The sequence below is a fragment of the Colossoma macropomum genome, unplaced genomic scaffold (genome assembly GCF_904425465.1).
Source record: "Colossoma macropomum unplaced genomic scaffold, Colossoma_macropomum, whole genome shotgun sequence".
Classification (NCBI taxonomy): Eukaryota; Metazoa; Chordata; class Actinopteri; order Characiformes; family Serrasalmidae; genus Colossoma; species Colossoma macropomum.
The window spans coordinates 26,386,537-26,398,735 of record NW_023494799.1 but is presented as its reverse complement, the minus strand read 5'-3'; the positions used below and the strand labels follow the sequence as shown (position 1 = coordinate 26,398,735).

General features: G+C 40.8%; 1 protein-coding gene across 2 annotated transcripts in view; it reads right to left on the bottom strand.

Moving 5' to 3' along the window:
* mctp2b (multiple C2 domains, transmembrane 2b) overlaps positions 1-12,199 on the bottom strand; it is a 57,278-nt gene that overhangs the window by 10,637 nt on the left and 34,442 nt on the right. Inside the window, exons 8-17 of one of the 2 annotated variants that reach the window (XM_036586288.1) lie at positions 11,988-12,020; positions 10,375-10,542; positions 5,446-5,576; positions 5,095-5,281; positions 3,421-3,514; positions 3,234-3,336; positions 3,026-3,128; positions 1,030-1,131; positions 840-914; positions 634-753 (exon numbers count right to left, since the gene is read on the bottom strand). In XM_036586288.1, coding sequence (XP_036442181.1) covers positions 634-753; positions 840-914; positions 1,030-1,131; positions 3,026-3,128; positions 3,234-3,336; positions 3,421-3,514; positions 5,095-5,281; positions 5,446-5,576; positions 10,375-10,542; positions 11,988-12,020 — 1,116 coding nt within the window. The remainder of the gene's footprint in view (positions 1-633; positions 754-839; positions 915-1,029; positions 1,132-3,025; positions 3,129-3,233; positions 3,337-3,420; positions 3,515-5,094; positions 5,282-5,445; positions 5,577-10,374; positions 10,543-11,987; positions 12,021-12,199) is intronic. The other variant, XM_036586290.1, reaches the window with a different exon arrangement.

Genomic DNA, 12,199 nt, shown 5'->3' with positions numbered 1-12,199 from the left:
TAAAACACACAAATTATACTTAAGTGAAAGAACTTACTAATTTGGAAGTATGGAGCCAAAAACATACTGAACTTACATACTGATGTAATTTTAACAACTTACTTGAGCAAATTACAGTACTGTGAAAACGTCAGAGACCACCGTTCATTTATTTAATATCCAGTCAAAATGACTTAAGTACAAATTAGTCATTTTTTTAGTGTCAGGAAAAACACAGAAAATGACACAGAAGCCTCATCAACTAAATGTAATATATTTTTTTCAGTATTAAAAGTGTTCACACTTTGCCTTTATTATAACTTCTAGTCTTTTCAGCAGACTCGCTTTCAGGTTTTTTAAAGAAATCTGCAGATCTGAAATCTGATGTTGAGGTCTTGGCTTAGGAAAAAATGAATAATGTATACTTAATGACTGTTTTTACTGGAAATTGAATAAATGAAGGGTCTCTAACTTTTAAACAATACTGAACAAATCCAAAGCAAGTACAATAAAGAAGTGTAACTACTGAAGTAATTTCCACCCCTGGTTTTGGCAGACAGGCAACAAAAAACAGACATGTGCAGTTCCTCCATGTTGACCTTTCTCTTTGAATGGATCATGATGGCACTCCATACAGGAGCCATTTGTTCTCACCATGAATGCAGTGACGCTCCTCTGAACACTCTCCCACTGAAAGCAGCTCTTAATGTACTGCAGGACTTGATTCAACGCTCTGTAGATGTTTCTCACACGAACAACATTCCTTGCCAGCACCTAACACAAATAAGCAAGCTTGAGACACCAACATTATACAGTCGAATGTTCTATAGCTCGATTTTATTTAGTATTTACTGTCACACCTTTTTGGAAAATTTTGGATTGTCTTCAAGGAACTTCCTCTCCCTCGGATTGAAGCTTCTGATGCTTGCTTTGATCTAATTAGGGATATGATTTAAGTAAACAGATAATTCAGTCAGTTATATGAGTAAATTTCCTCAGATACAATGATGTTGACCAATGTTAGAAAGGCTTTGAACAAATGACACTTACAGGATTGAAAATGACTTCAAGCTCCAGTAATATGGTTCCTTTGGATAAACTCTCCAAGTGGTCCTTCTTCAATGGGCAAGAAATAGTCTGACCATTGTGTATCTGTTAGAAACAGATTAATGTAAATGTAATAATTTAATATATAGGTTTAACATATAGGACTAATTTTCAGTTTTGTGTGCGGGAGTGGGCGGACAACCAGCCCACTGCAGGCAGGAGCAGGACAAAGCACATATAGGCAGAATCATTAAAGAATAGCCAACATAAAGTAGAATTATTACACTAAATCATATACATGAACAACATAAAATGATAACATTAAAACAATTAAAATGAATAAGGTCATTCTAAAGAGTTGTGAAGCAAGTGATCACGTGAACAACATGCAAATTCTTGTAGCTTACAAAGATGGTAGAGCCTTCAGTGTGACAACCACAGCTGCCAGCAAAACACCCAAAATAACTATTCTGTGGTTTGATTCCTGGTTTGTGTTTCCTGGGAATAAATGGTGTTTGGTAAAGTTACTTCACAGTGAGCCTGATGATCATGACTGCCGTGTTATTTTATCAGAAGATAATGTATTTGTGAATAGACCAATCCCATTTCACCCCTTGCCCTTACCACTTAGCCCTTAGCCCTTCGTTTGAGGTAGGGTGTCCCGATTTTTGTTGACATAGAGGGGTAGAGCGAAGTGTTAGGGCTACATTGCCCTCCAAACAGAGTTTTTTCAGAGGCAAACTCCAGAGTGTTATAAGAAAAAAAAGAAAAACTGGCAAGATGTTTTTTCATAAAACAATTTCGATAACCATTGTATTATCTTATTTTAATGTTGTTTCAATGTATTATGGTCCTTTTCTTCCAAAAAAGCTTAAAAATTGCTAATAGAACGCTAATGGTCCTGGTAGCTAGCTGGCTAAATGTCCCGTTCCACCTTAAATAGCCCAGCAGTACCGATGCCTGAAGCTCCAGAATGTAACTGCTGCTCAAATTAAAGGTGGAATGGGAAATTACTGACTTCATCTTTATATTACCAAAGTATTTGGGGTGGGCGATAATAAATAATTATCACATCCCCCCTCTTTGAAAGCATATGATTCCCCAAATCTAATTAAAGCCCAGCAGTGAGGTTGCTGAACTTTACCCTCCTCTGCTGTCACTGCAGACTGGCAGGGACACCTACAGAGCAGCGCTAGTAGCCTGTTAATGAAGTAATGTTCTTTTGTATTTGAGGGTCCCATTTCGTAGGGGAAGATTTCAACCACTACCCCTTGTAACTCAGTTCTAGGGGGCAGTTCTAGCCTCATTTTTTGCCAAAAAACAGCGCTAACAGAAAGTGCTATTTTCTAACTGACAAAAAAACTGACTTTTAACACATGAGCAAAACTGATGTTACACAGTCTGCTACAGAATTTGATCAGGGCGTCAGGTGTGGCATCTTGCAATTAACGTCGTAAGACACAGTTACTGCACAGTTTACAGCAGTTTATTAAGACGACGTCTTGTAACAACACTCTTGAATCCATTGACTACACTTACGCAGTGTCACTGACAAAAAGCACCACTCTTATGAAGCACCAAAAGCTATTTGAGTGATAACAGCGTCCCCTTATAGAGAATCTTAAGTCTGCTAAACATGAGTGAGTCAGTGAGTCAGTCAGTCAGAAGCCATGAGGAGCTTCACATCTGAAAATAAAGATGCCAAAAAGAATTCTTTGGAGCCATGTGATAGAACCTTTGGTGCCCTATAGGACCTTTCAAAAGATGGTTATTTAAGAAAGTGAAGCGTTCGTTAGGAGACCAAAAGTGGTTCTTTTATAACAGAACCCTTTTTGCAACTTTTTAAGAAGATGTAAAGGCCGTTTTACATTCCATACTTTCTTCATCTTTTTTACGCTTTTTTTCCCAGTTTGTTGACAACTGAAGCACATAAACGAGCTATGACATATTTCTACTCATCATTATTCTGAGTAAACTACAATGGATTTTCATCACTTACAGAAAGTACAGGAATGGCCACTTTCCCCAGGAAGTCTGGCGGCTTGTCTCCATCCTCATCAAAGACTGTCACTTCCAATATATCATGAATGTCTTTGACTGGACTGCAAACAAAACCACGTGACATTTCAACACCACATAAGAAGCCACTCATGCCAACATTTTGCAGCTGATGGACGCTTACATGGTACAATAATGGTGCCACTCACAAGGTAAAGACTTTGTTCCACTCGGGGTTGAGCGTTTTGTAGACCGTGTGAGTTTGCATCCTGTCGTTGCCCAACTCCAGCACACAGAATGGATCACTCTTTCCTACAAATAGAGACCATTTGTTGTTGCTGACGTTCAGCTTTTGACATTGATGCCTTGTGTGTGTGAAGTCAGTTTTAGACATACCATTCAAATCAGCAGCCATGAGGTCGCAGGCTTTGATCACTTTGACCTGAAGGAAACCAACATCCTTGATGTTCTTGAAGGAGTTCCTGAAACCCTAAGGAGTCAGACAATAATAAGAATATCAGGTGAGGACCATTTATGCAGCTCTGGAATGCTTGTGAAAAACTTAAAGGAACTGATCGAAAAATCAAATGTACATTCAAATATAATTCCTTTCTTACACCAAATGTAGTCGGTCAGCCAAGTATACATGTTTGTATACCGTAATACACTTACCTCAAACCAAATCAATAGCCTAAAACAAACTTGGTTATTTGGTTCATGACACTGTACAACATAATGGTATAAAAATTGACTAAAGTACATTAAAAGAACTAAAAACAGTGGAAGCAGATATATTCAAGCATAAATCTTGTCTGTGCTTTTGTATATTATGGATCATATCATGCCATAGAGTGTCAGAAACAACATAAGCAAGTCATTTTGGCATTACTTAACAAAAGGGCTGAACAGTGTTTTACAGGCTTTGAACTCTTGTTGGTATTTCTGAACGAGTACCTGAATACTTATTCTCAAAACTACACCTAAAAACAATAATATTAATGCAGGGAAGTCCAATCTTTTCCGCAAAGGGACGGGTCTTCATTCGAACAAAGCAGGAGCTCACTTGATCAGCTGTTGAAGAACTGAAACCAATTGAATAAACAAGTGGAATCAGGTGTGGAATAATAACCTGCAGTCACACCGGCCCTTTAAGAATAAAAATAAGCTTCATGTTTCAGTCCAAACCAGCTGTGGTGGACATGTGACTCAAGTCTATTTTATAGCATTCTTAACTATATTTAAATTAAGAATTCATTAAAACATTCATTAAAAGTGTTTTTGCCCTGCAGGTCCTGCGCTGTACTAATGGTGTGTGGGGGGAGGCTCTTCTCTAATACATCAGTGAAAACTTGTAATTGTGATTTCATGTACATAAGTCAAAACATGTATATAGGAACATGTACATGTCATTACATTTGCTGGATAAACATAAACTCACGAATAAACAATAATAGCAGGTACATAGCCAGGAAAGACTTGGCCAAAGTTAGGATATAATACTAACTTAAAATGGCACATAGCTTTGTCAGTTTTTGATAGTCCTAACACTCAAAGGGGGCCGTGTTGATATTAGTACCCAACTTTTTGTTATAACATTCTTATTGCCATACATGACAAATAAGAGTGATATACCTTCTCCTCTCAGGTGCTGTGAAATTTAAACAAAATTTACTGAGTCTTTAGAAGTCGTGACTGTTATATGACATAAGCAGGCAAAAAAAAAAAAACTGAGCATGAGAAACTGTGCAATCAGGCTCAGGAGCAGCTGTTTAAAGCCATTTTACAAAACTGTGGTTGCAACCAAAGTTCTATACAGCAGCATTTTTAGGAATTTAAGAATTTTTGAGACAAAGATGCAGGGGCTCAAGTCCTTGCAGCCCCCTCGGTGCATGCCTCTGCTTGCAGCTCTATTAGCCTGCAGCTCTAGTGCTGGACTAAAGAAGCAAACTTTGGACATCAAATATGTCTTGGCTGATCGACTACATTTTGATTAAGGGGCAAAATTGTGTAAATTTGATTTTTCACCCATTCCTTTCACTAAGGAGAAGAAATCGGTGACTGGAAACATACGTATTTGCTCAGCATGTTGTCTCTTTCGTGTGGTTCCTCTAGCGGTGGAGCACACAGGTCAGTGATGGACACTCCTGTGCAGGCGGTAAGAGTGATCAGGAATACCACTCTGCCTCGGCCCGGCTCCAGAGCACACGTGAACAGCTGAGGCTTGTTCATCGACAACGTAGACAGGTCAACCTCACACCTGCACATACCACACAGTCATTTTTTTCCACAGGTGCTACAAAAATGCTGCAGTGTGAGACTGGTCTGGCTCATAAAGAGACAGAAAATCTTGTTGACCTTTCATTAGCCTTGTTACAGAAATGTGTTAAAATGAGAAACAGATAATTCATTTACAAAACTCACAGTCCATAACATTCTTCATATTTTCGTCCTTCTTTGGCCCAAACCCCAAGCTCCAAAAAGTTTGGCCCATCGATGAACTGGTTGAAGTCAAACCTCTCCCTCCACTGAGGGTTGGGCCTTTTGCACTGACTCTGTGAAGAGGAATCACAGTCTTTATTAGAGGCGACATGAAGAGTTTAGTTTCATACTTAATCCAATACAACTGGCTCCAAAATCCATATGCGCCTAAAGACTTCAGCTACCAAATCACATTTGCTGCTTTGAAATCGGGTCATTCTACTAAGACACAATGAAATAATAATGTGAATTATATTACATTTATAAACTAAAATCACAAGATGTCCATCTACCAATGACATACAAAATGTTGTGTTGCGATAAAAGGGTCTGCATAATATGGCCAAAAGTATGTGGACACGTGACCATCACACCTACATAAACTTGTTGAGACTTCCCATTCCAAAACCATGGGCATTATATGAAGTTGCCTCTTTTTGTGGCTATCACAGCCTCCACTCCTCTGGGAAGGCTTTCTACAAGACATTAAAGTGTGTCTGTGGGAATTTGTGCCCATTCAGTCAAAAGAACATTTGTGAGATCAAGCACTGATGTTGGATGAGAAGGCCTGGCTTGCAATTCAAATCAAAGGTGTTTAGTGGGGTTGAGGTCATGGCTCTGTGCAGGCCACTGGAGTTTCTCCATACCAAACTGGTCAAACTACGTCTTTATGGACCTTGCGCAGTCATGCTGGAGTAGGAAAGGGCCTTTTCCAAACTGCTGCCACAAACGTGAAAACATATAATTGTCTAAAATGTTCTCGTATGCTACAGCTTTAACATCCTCCTTCACTGGAACTAAGAGGCCCAAACCCTAAAAAACCATTATCCCTCCTAAACCAAACTTTACTGTTGGCACTATGTATTCCGGTAGGTAATGTTCTCCTGGCATCCACCAAATCCAGACTCATCAATCAGACTGCCAGATAGTGAAGCGTGATTTATCACTTTGGAGAACACATTTCCACCGCTCCATAGTCCAGTGGTAGCGTGCTTTACACCACTTCAGTCGACGCTTGGTATTGTACATACTGACCTTAGACTTGTGTGCAGCTGCTCAGACATGGAAACTCATTTTGTGAAGACACACAGTTGTTTCCAGGAGCAGTTTGTACCTTTGAATTGAGTGATGCAACAGAAGACAGCTGATTTTTACAGGCAATGTGCTCCAGCACAACTGTGAGTTTGCGCGGTCTACCACTTTGTGGGTGGGCTGTTGTTGTTCCTTAACACTTCCATTTCACAACAATACCACCTACAGTTGATCAGGGGCAGAAATTTCACAAACTGACTTGTGGCAAAGGCGGCATTCTATGACAGTGTCGTATTTCAAGTCACTGAGCTCTTCAGTATGACCCATTCTACTGCCAGTGTTTGTCTACAGAAATTGCACTGCTTTGTGCTGGATATACATACAGATTTAGCAGCAGGCGTGGCTGAAACACCTGAATGCAATCACTAGGAGGAGTGTCCACTTACTTTTGGTCATACAGTGTGTCTCAATCTATCTGAGAAGTCTAACAATACACATTGTATTGTATTGTTCAGTACAAGCTTCTAAATTCAATATACACAGGCATCAAACAACACATTCAGCAGACTATAAAAAGTACATTTTCTGTTTGAAGAGCCTATAGGAAAATTTCCTCTTTTTTATATAAATGAGCTCGATATGATGTATAAACACTGTTAAAGCTTTAGAACATACAGTTCACCCCGAGTTCATACAGTCCCTGTATGCAAACGAAGCTGCAAAAGCAGCCTATTTTGAATTCTGTTTTTTTTTTTCACCAAAAAAACCCCAAAAAACAATACATTTACATACATTTGCCTACTTAGCCTACAGCAGTTTAGCTCCGCCCATAAAAGTTGCAATCAGCCCAGACTCTATTTACAATAAGACATATTACAGGTCATTTACATATGAGTCTTAAAGGCACAGTAACAAAAAACAGCCTGTTTAATTCTAAAGGACAAAGAGAGGTTAAAAAAACAATGTAAAAGGACTAAAGTAAAGTAAGTAAAACTGTACAAACAGTATGAGTGGCCATCAGGTTAAAACGAGAAATGTAGGATGTGAGCCCTGATACTAAATACACTGCATTACGTATGATAAAAATTAAACACGCAAGGCCATATTGAGGGCAGACCATCAAGCCTCTTAAACTCAGCTTCCTCTTTCCCCCAAAACTGTGAGGAGGGAGGAAAAGCACACTCCTCATAGGTGTGTATTAACCCAGGGCTAATATATTAGCTTGTGGGTCGTGCATTATTACAAAATATTGTATTTCTATAATGCTGGATGTAGAGGTGGGCAATATGGCGATACTCTTAATGTGACACATTTTATTATCGTGATACTCAATATGCTTTTCTGAGCATGTCGTGGATATCATTCGTACTTACAGAACACTAACTGCATGTTTCATTAAAATGAGAACATAATTAGTTCTGTTTTATTGTTTTTATTGCAGTTCAGTATATGAAATATTGAATAAAAACATTTTCTCGAGTTTTTAAATGTGACACTACTAGTGCATTATGTCTGTTTGTCAAAAAACATCATCATCATCATTATCATCATCATCATCATCGTTAACCGCTTAGTCCAGCTAGGGTCGCGGTAGCAGTTGGGAGATCAGAGAATCCCAGACGACCCTCCGCAACTTCCTCCAGCTCATTCCCGGGGACCCCAAGCTGCACCCAGGCCAACCTGGAGATATAATCCCTCCAGCACGTCCTAGGACGACCCCGGAGTCTTGTCCCCGTAGGCCGTGCCCGGTACACCCCCACCGGGAGGCGTCCAGGGGCCATCCGGATCAGATCCCCGAACCACCTCAGCTGGCTCCTCTCAAAGCGGAGGAGTAGCTGCTCTACTCCGAGTTCCTCCCTGATGGCCGAGCTCCTCACCCTATCAAATAGAGTGTAGCCCACCACCCTGCGAAGAAAGCTCATTTCCGCCGCTTGTATTCGCGATCTCATTCTTTCGGTCATTAGTCATAGTTCATGACCATAGGTGAGGGTCGGGATGTAGACCGATCGGTAAACAGAGAGCTTCGCCTTATGGCTCAGCTCCCTCTTCACCACTACAGTCCGGTACAGCGACCGCATTACTGCTGCCGCCTGTCCCAGCCTGCGGTCGATCTCACGATCCCTCTTCCCATCACTCGTGAACAAGACCCCGAGATACTTAAACTCCTCCACCTGGGGCAAGTCCTTTCCCCTTACCTGGAGTGGGCATGCCATCCTTTTCCGGGCTAAGACCATGGACTCAGATTTGGAGGTGCTGATCCGCATACCAACCGCTTCACACTCAGCTGCAAACTGCTCCAGTGCGTGCTGGAGGCATCCATGTGATCCAGCCAAAAGAACAACATCGTCTGCAAATAGCAGAGATGCCACCCTCCGGCCTCCACACATAATGCCCTCCTGACCACGGTTATGCCTTGACACCCTGTCCATGAATATCACAAACAGGATTGGAGACAGGGCACGACCCTGGCGGAGTCCAACGCTAACACCGCTAGCACCCTGGTGCCTTGCCACCGAAGAGCTTGCCAACTACCTCAGTGACCTCTACCAGGGAAATGGAGCTTGACACGCCAGAAGCCTCTGGCCCTGACTCCCGTGAGGGAGGCATGTCTCCCGGATTAAGAAGTTCCTCAAAGTGCTCTTTCCACCAACCAACAATATCCTCATTTGAAGTCAGAGTTTCTCCACCCCTGTCGAATACAGCTTAGGCGCAGCCACCCCGACTGCTCCTGAGTCGCCGGACAGTCGTCCAGAACCTCCTTGAGGCCGATCGAAAGTCTTTTTCCATGGCTTCTCCAAACTCCTCTCACGCCCTGGATTTTGCTTCCGCCACCGTTGCGGCTGCCACCTTTTTTGCCTCTTGGTACCTATCTGCTGAGTCGGGAGTCCTTCGGGCCATCCAGTCCCTAAAGGCCTCTTTCTTCAGCTTGATGGCCTCCCTCACCCCTGGTGTCCACCAGGGGGTTCTTGGGTTACCGCCCTGACAGACACCAACAGCTTTTAGCCACAGCTACGCTCGGCAGCTTCCACAATGGAGGTTTTGAACAGGGTCCATTCAGACTCCATGTCCCCTACCTCCTCCGGGACATGAGAAAAGCTCTCCCGGAGGTGGGAGTTAAAATCTTTCCGAACAGGGGCCTCTGACAGTCGTTCCCAGCACACCCTCACTATTCGCTTGGGCCTACCGGGTCTGACCATCGGTCTTCCCTGCCATCTGATCCAACTCACCACCAAATGGTGATCAGTTGACAGCTCAGCACCTCTCTTCACCCGAGTGTCCAGAACATATGGTCCCAAGTCAGATGAAATGACAACAAAGTCGATCATTGACCTATGACCCAAGGAGCTCTGGTAACATGTACACTTATGAACATCCTTGTGTTCGAACTTGGTGGTGTTTGTTATGGACAATCCATGCCTGGCACAGAAGTCCAATAACAATTCACCATTCGGGTTTAGATCCGGCAGGCCGTTCTTCCCAATCACGCCTCTCCAGGTCTCCCAGTCATTGCCAACATAAGCATTGAAGTCTCCCAGTAAGACTATTGAGTCTGTAGGCAGGACCATTTCCAAACCAATTAATGAATTGTGCAAATCGATACCTGCTACCATCTAATCCTTTAATGACCATTATAATCACCACAAAAACCAGTAGTTTACATATAAAAAATCCACAAAAAGTGAATTGCTGAAAGTTCCTCTACAAATGTTACAGTATACACTTTTAACCCGATTTTAGCCCCAATTCTCAGTCTGGCTGAGTCTGTCAGATATGAGATTAGGGTTAGACAACATCTGTATAGAGCAGCTGTAATGACCTCCCACACTCTTTGTTTACTACCTTGCTCCTGTATTTCTGGTCTCCTAGTTTGAAGCGCACAAATATATCTCCTTGTCCATCTTCAGGCAGATTCTGGCCCTCTATCAACGTGATGGTCAGAACCCCTGTCCACAACTGGCTCTTCTTCAAAGACTCAGAGAGACGCTTGGTCTGCGGTGACGAGCCTGACTGCAACAGAATGTTAAAATTCATTATAACTGGCTGGAACAGGAGACATATATATATATATATATATATATATATATATATATATATATATATATATATATATATATATATATACACACACACACACACACACACACACACACACACACACACACACAGACACACACACAAAATGCATCGTCCCTGTTCAAAAGCCAAAAAAAAAAAGAGCTTTTATTTCCATTTAAATTCTGGAGCATTCCTATTTATATGCATATATACACTGATGGTATTTGGCAGATGCTCTTATTCAAAGTGGCTTACAATTTTAATCCAGTTACAGATGTAGGTGAATGCAGTGTTAAAACATTTTGCCCAATAACTCTTATTTGTAGAGCTTGTTGTGCTTGCCTGAGCCGGGAATAAACCCTAGTCTGCTCGCATAGACGACAATGAAGGCCTGCAGGACATCTGAATGACAGAGTCAGGTATGTTTGATTTGAGTTTTTCAGGGTGGTAGATTTCCAGGACCGGGATTAAGCATCCCTGGATAAGAATAATGCCCTGAGTAAAAAAAAAAGCAACCACCTTTGATGACATCCGAACTTCTCTGTTTCTAATTTGTATGATGTGGAAATGAGTGGAGATTTGAGTGTGAATGATGAATGAACCTCAGTACATGAAATCAAACCTAATTAATGCGAATGTTTCAGTAGGAAGCCGATAAAATGACAGCTTTCAGCGACTCGTGAGTCAGTGCCTGTGCTGTACGTGAGTTTTGAGGTCGAGCGGCGAGTGTACTGCTCAACCTACCGACCAAACTTTATAGTGTTAAAATTATGATACCTGGAAAAAATCAAATGTGAAACAAAGCATCTTAGATTTTTTTTTAAAAAAGGTAGAATGATGTCATTGTATAGTGTGATTATTTTCCTAAAATATCACATTGAAATGCTGTATGATTGCAGTGTATGAGATGCTTCTGCACAAGCTGTGTTTGTATTTTGTATTTTTTGACCGGTGTCAATAATATAAAACAAAAGCACAGTGTAATATACCTTTAAATGGAACATGGAATAGTTGCAGCATTTGTTTATACCAATGTGCATCTAAAACACTTATGTAGTGGATTACCAAGCACACAAATGATTAGTATTACTGTTATTTTCTATTATTATGATTCTTGTTCTTCTTCTTCTTATTATTATAGATGATACAGGTAATAGTTTTGGATTGTTAAACACAAATCAAGCTTTTTTTTCAGGTTGTTAAACTAATATGCTCATATTTACACTCATAACAGACATGAGTTTGATTGTGCAGATACGCCAAAGAAACTGATGAACATCAAAACTGTGGGTTAAATTTGCGTACACTCATTTTATAGTCAGATTTGAATGTATGCAACTTTGATGAATAAGGATTATATCACTAACATTCAAAACAAATCACATCTCTGTTCTTACCTGGAGGCTACGTTTTCCCTTCTGAGCCCACTTCTTCACAATGAAGACAATAAAAAAAAAAAACACATAGGTACAAATTAATTGATCAATTGAAGAGCATCATAAAAAAGTACTCTACTTAAAGGAATATATTACACAAGAATACAAACAATAATAGTAACTGACTGCTAGTAGGGACTAGTTAGAATCATGCAAATGAGATGCTGAAGAGT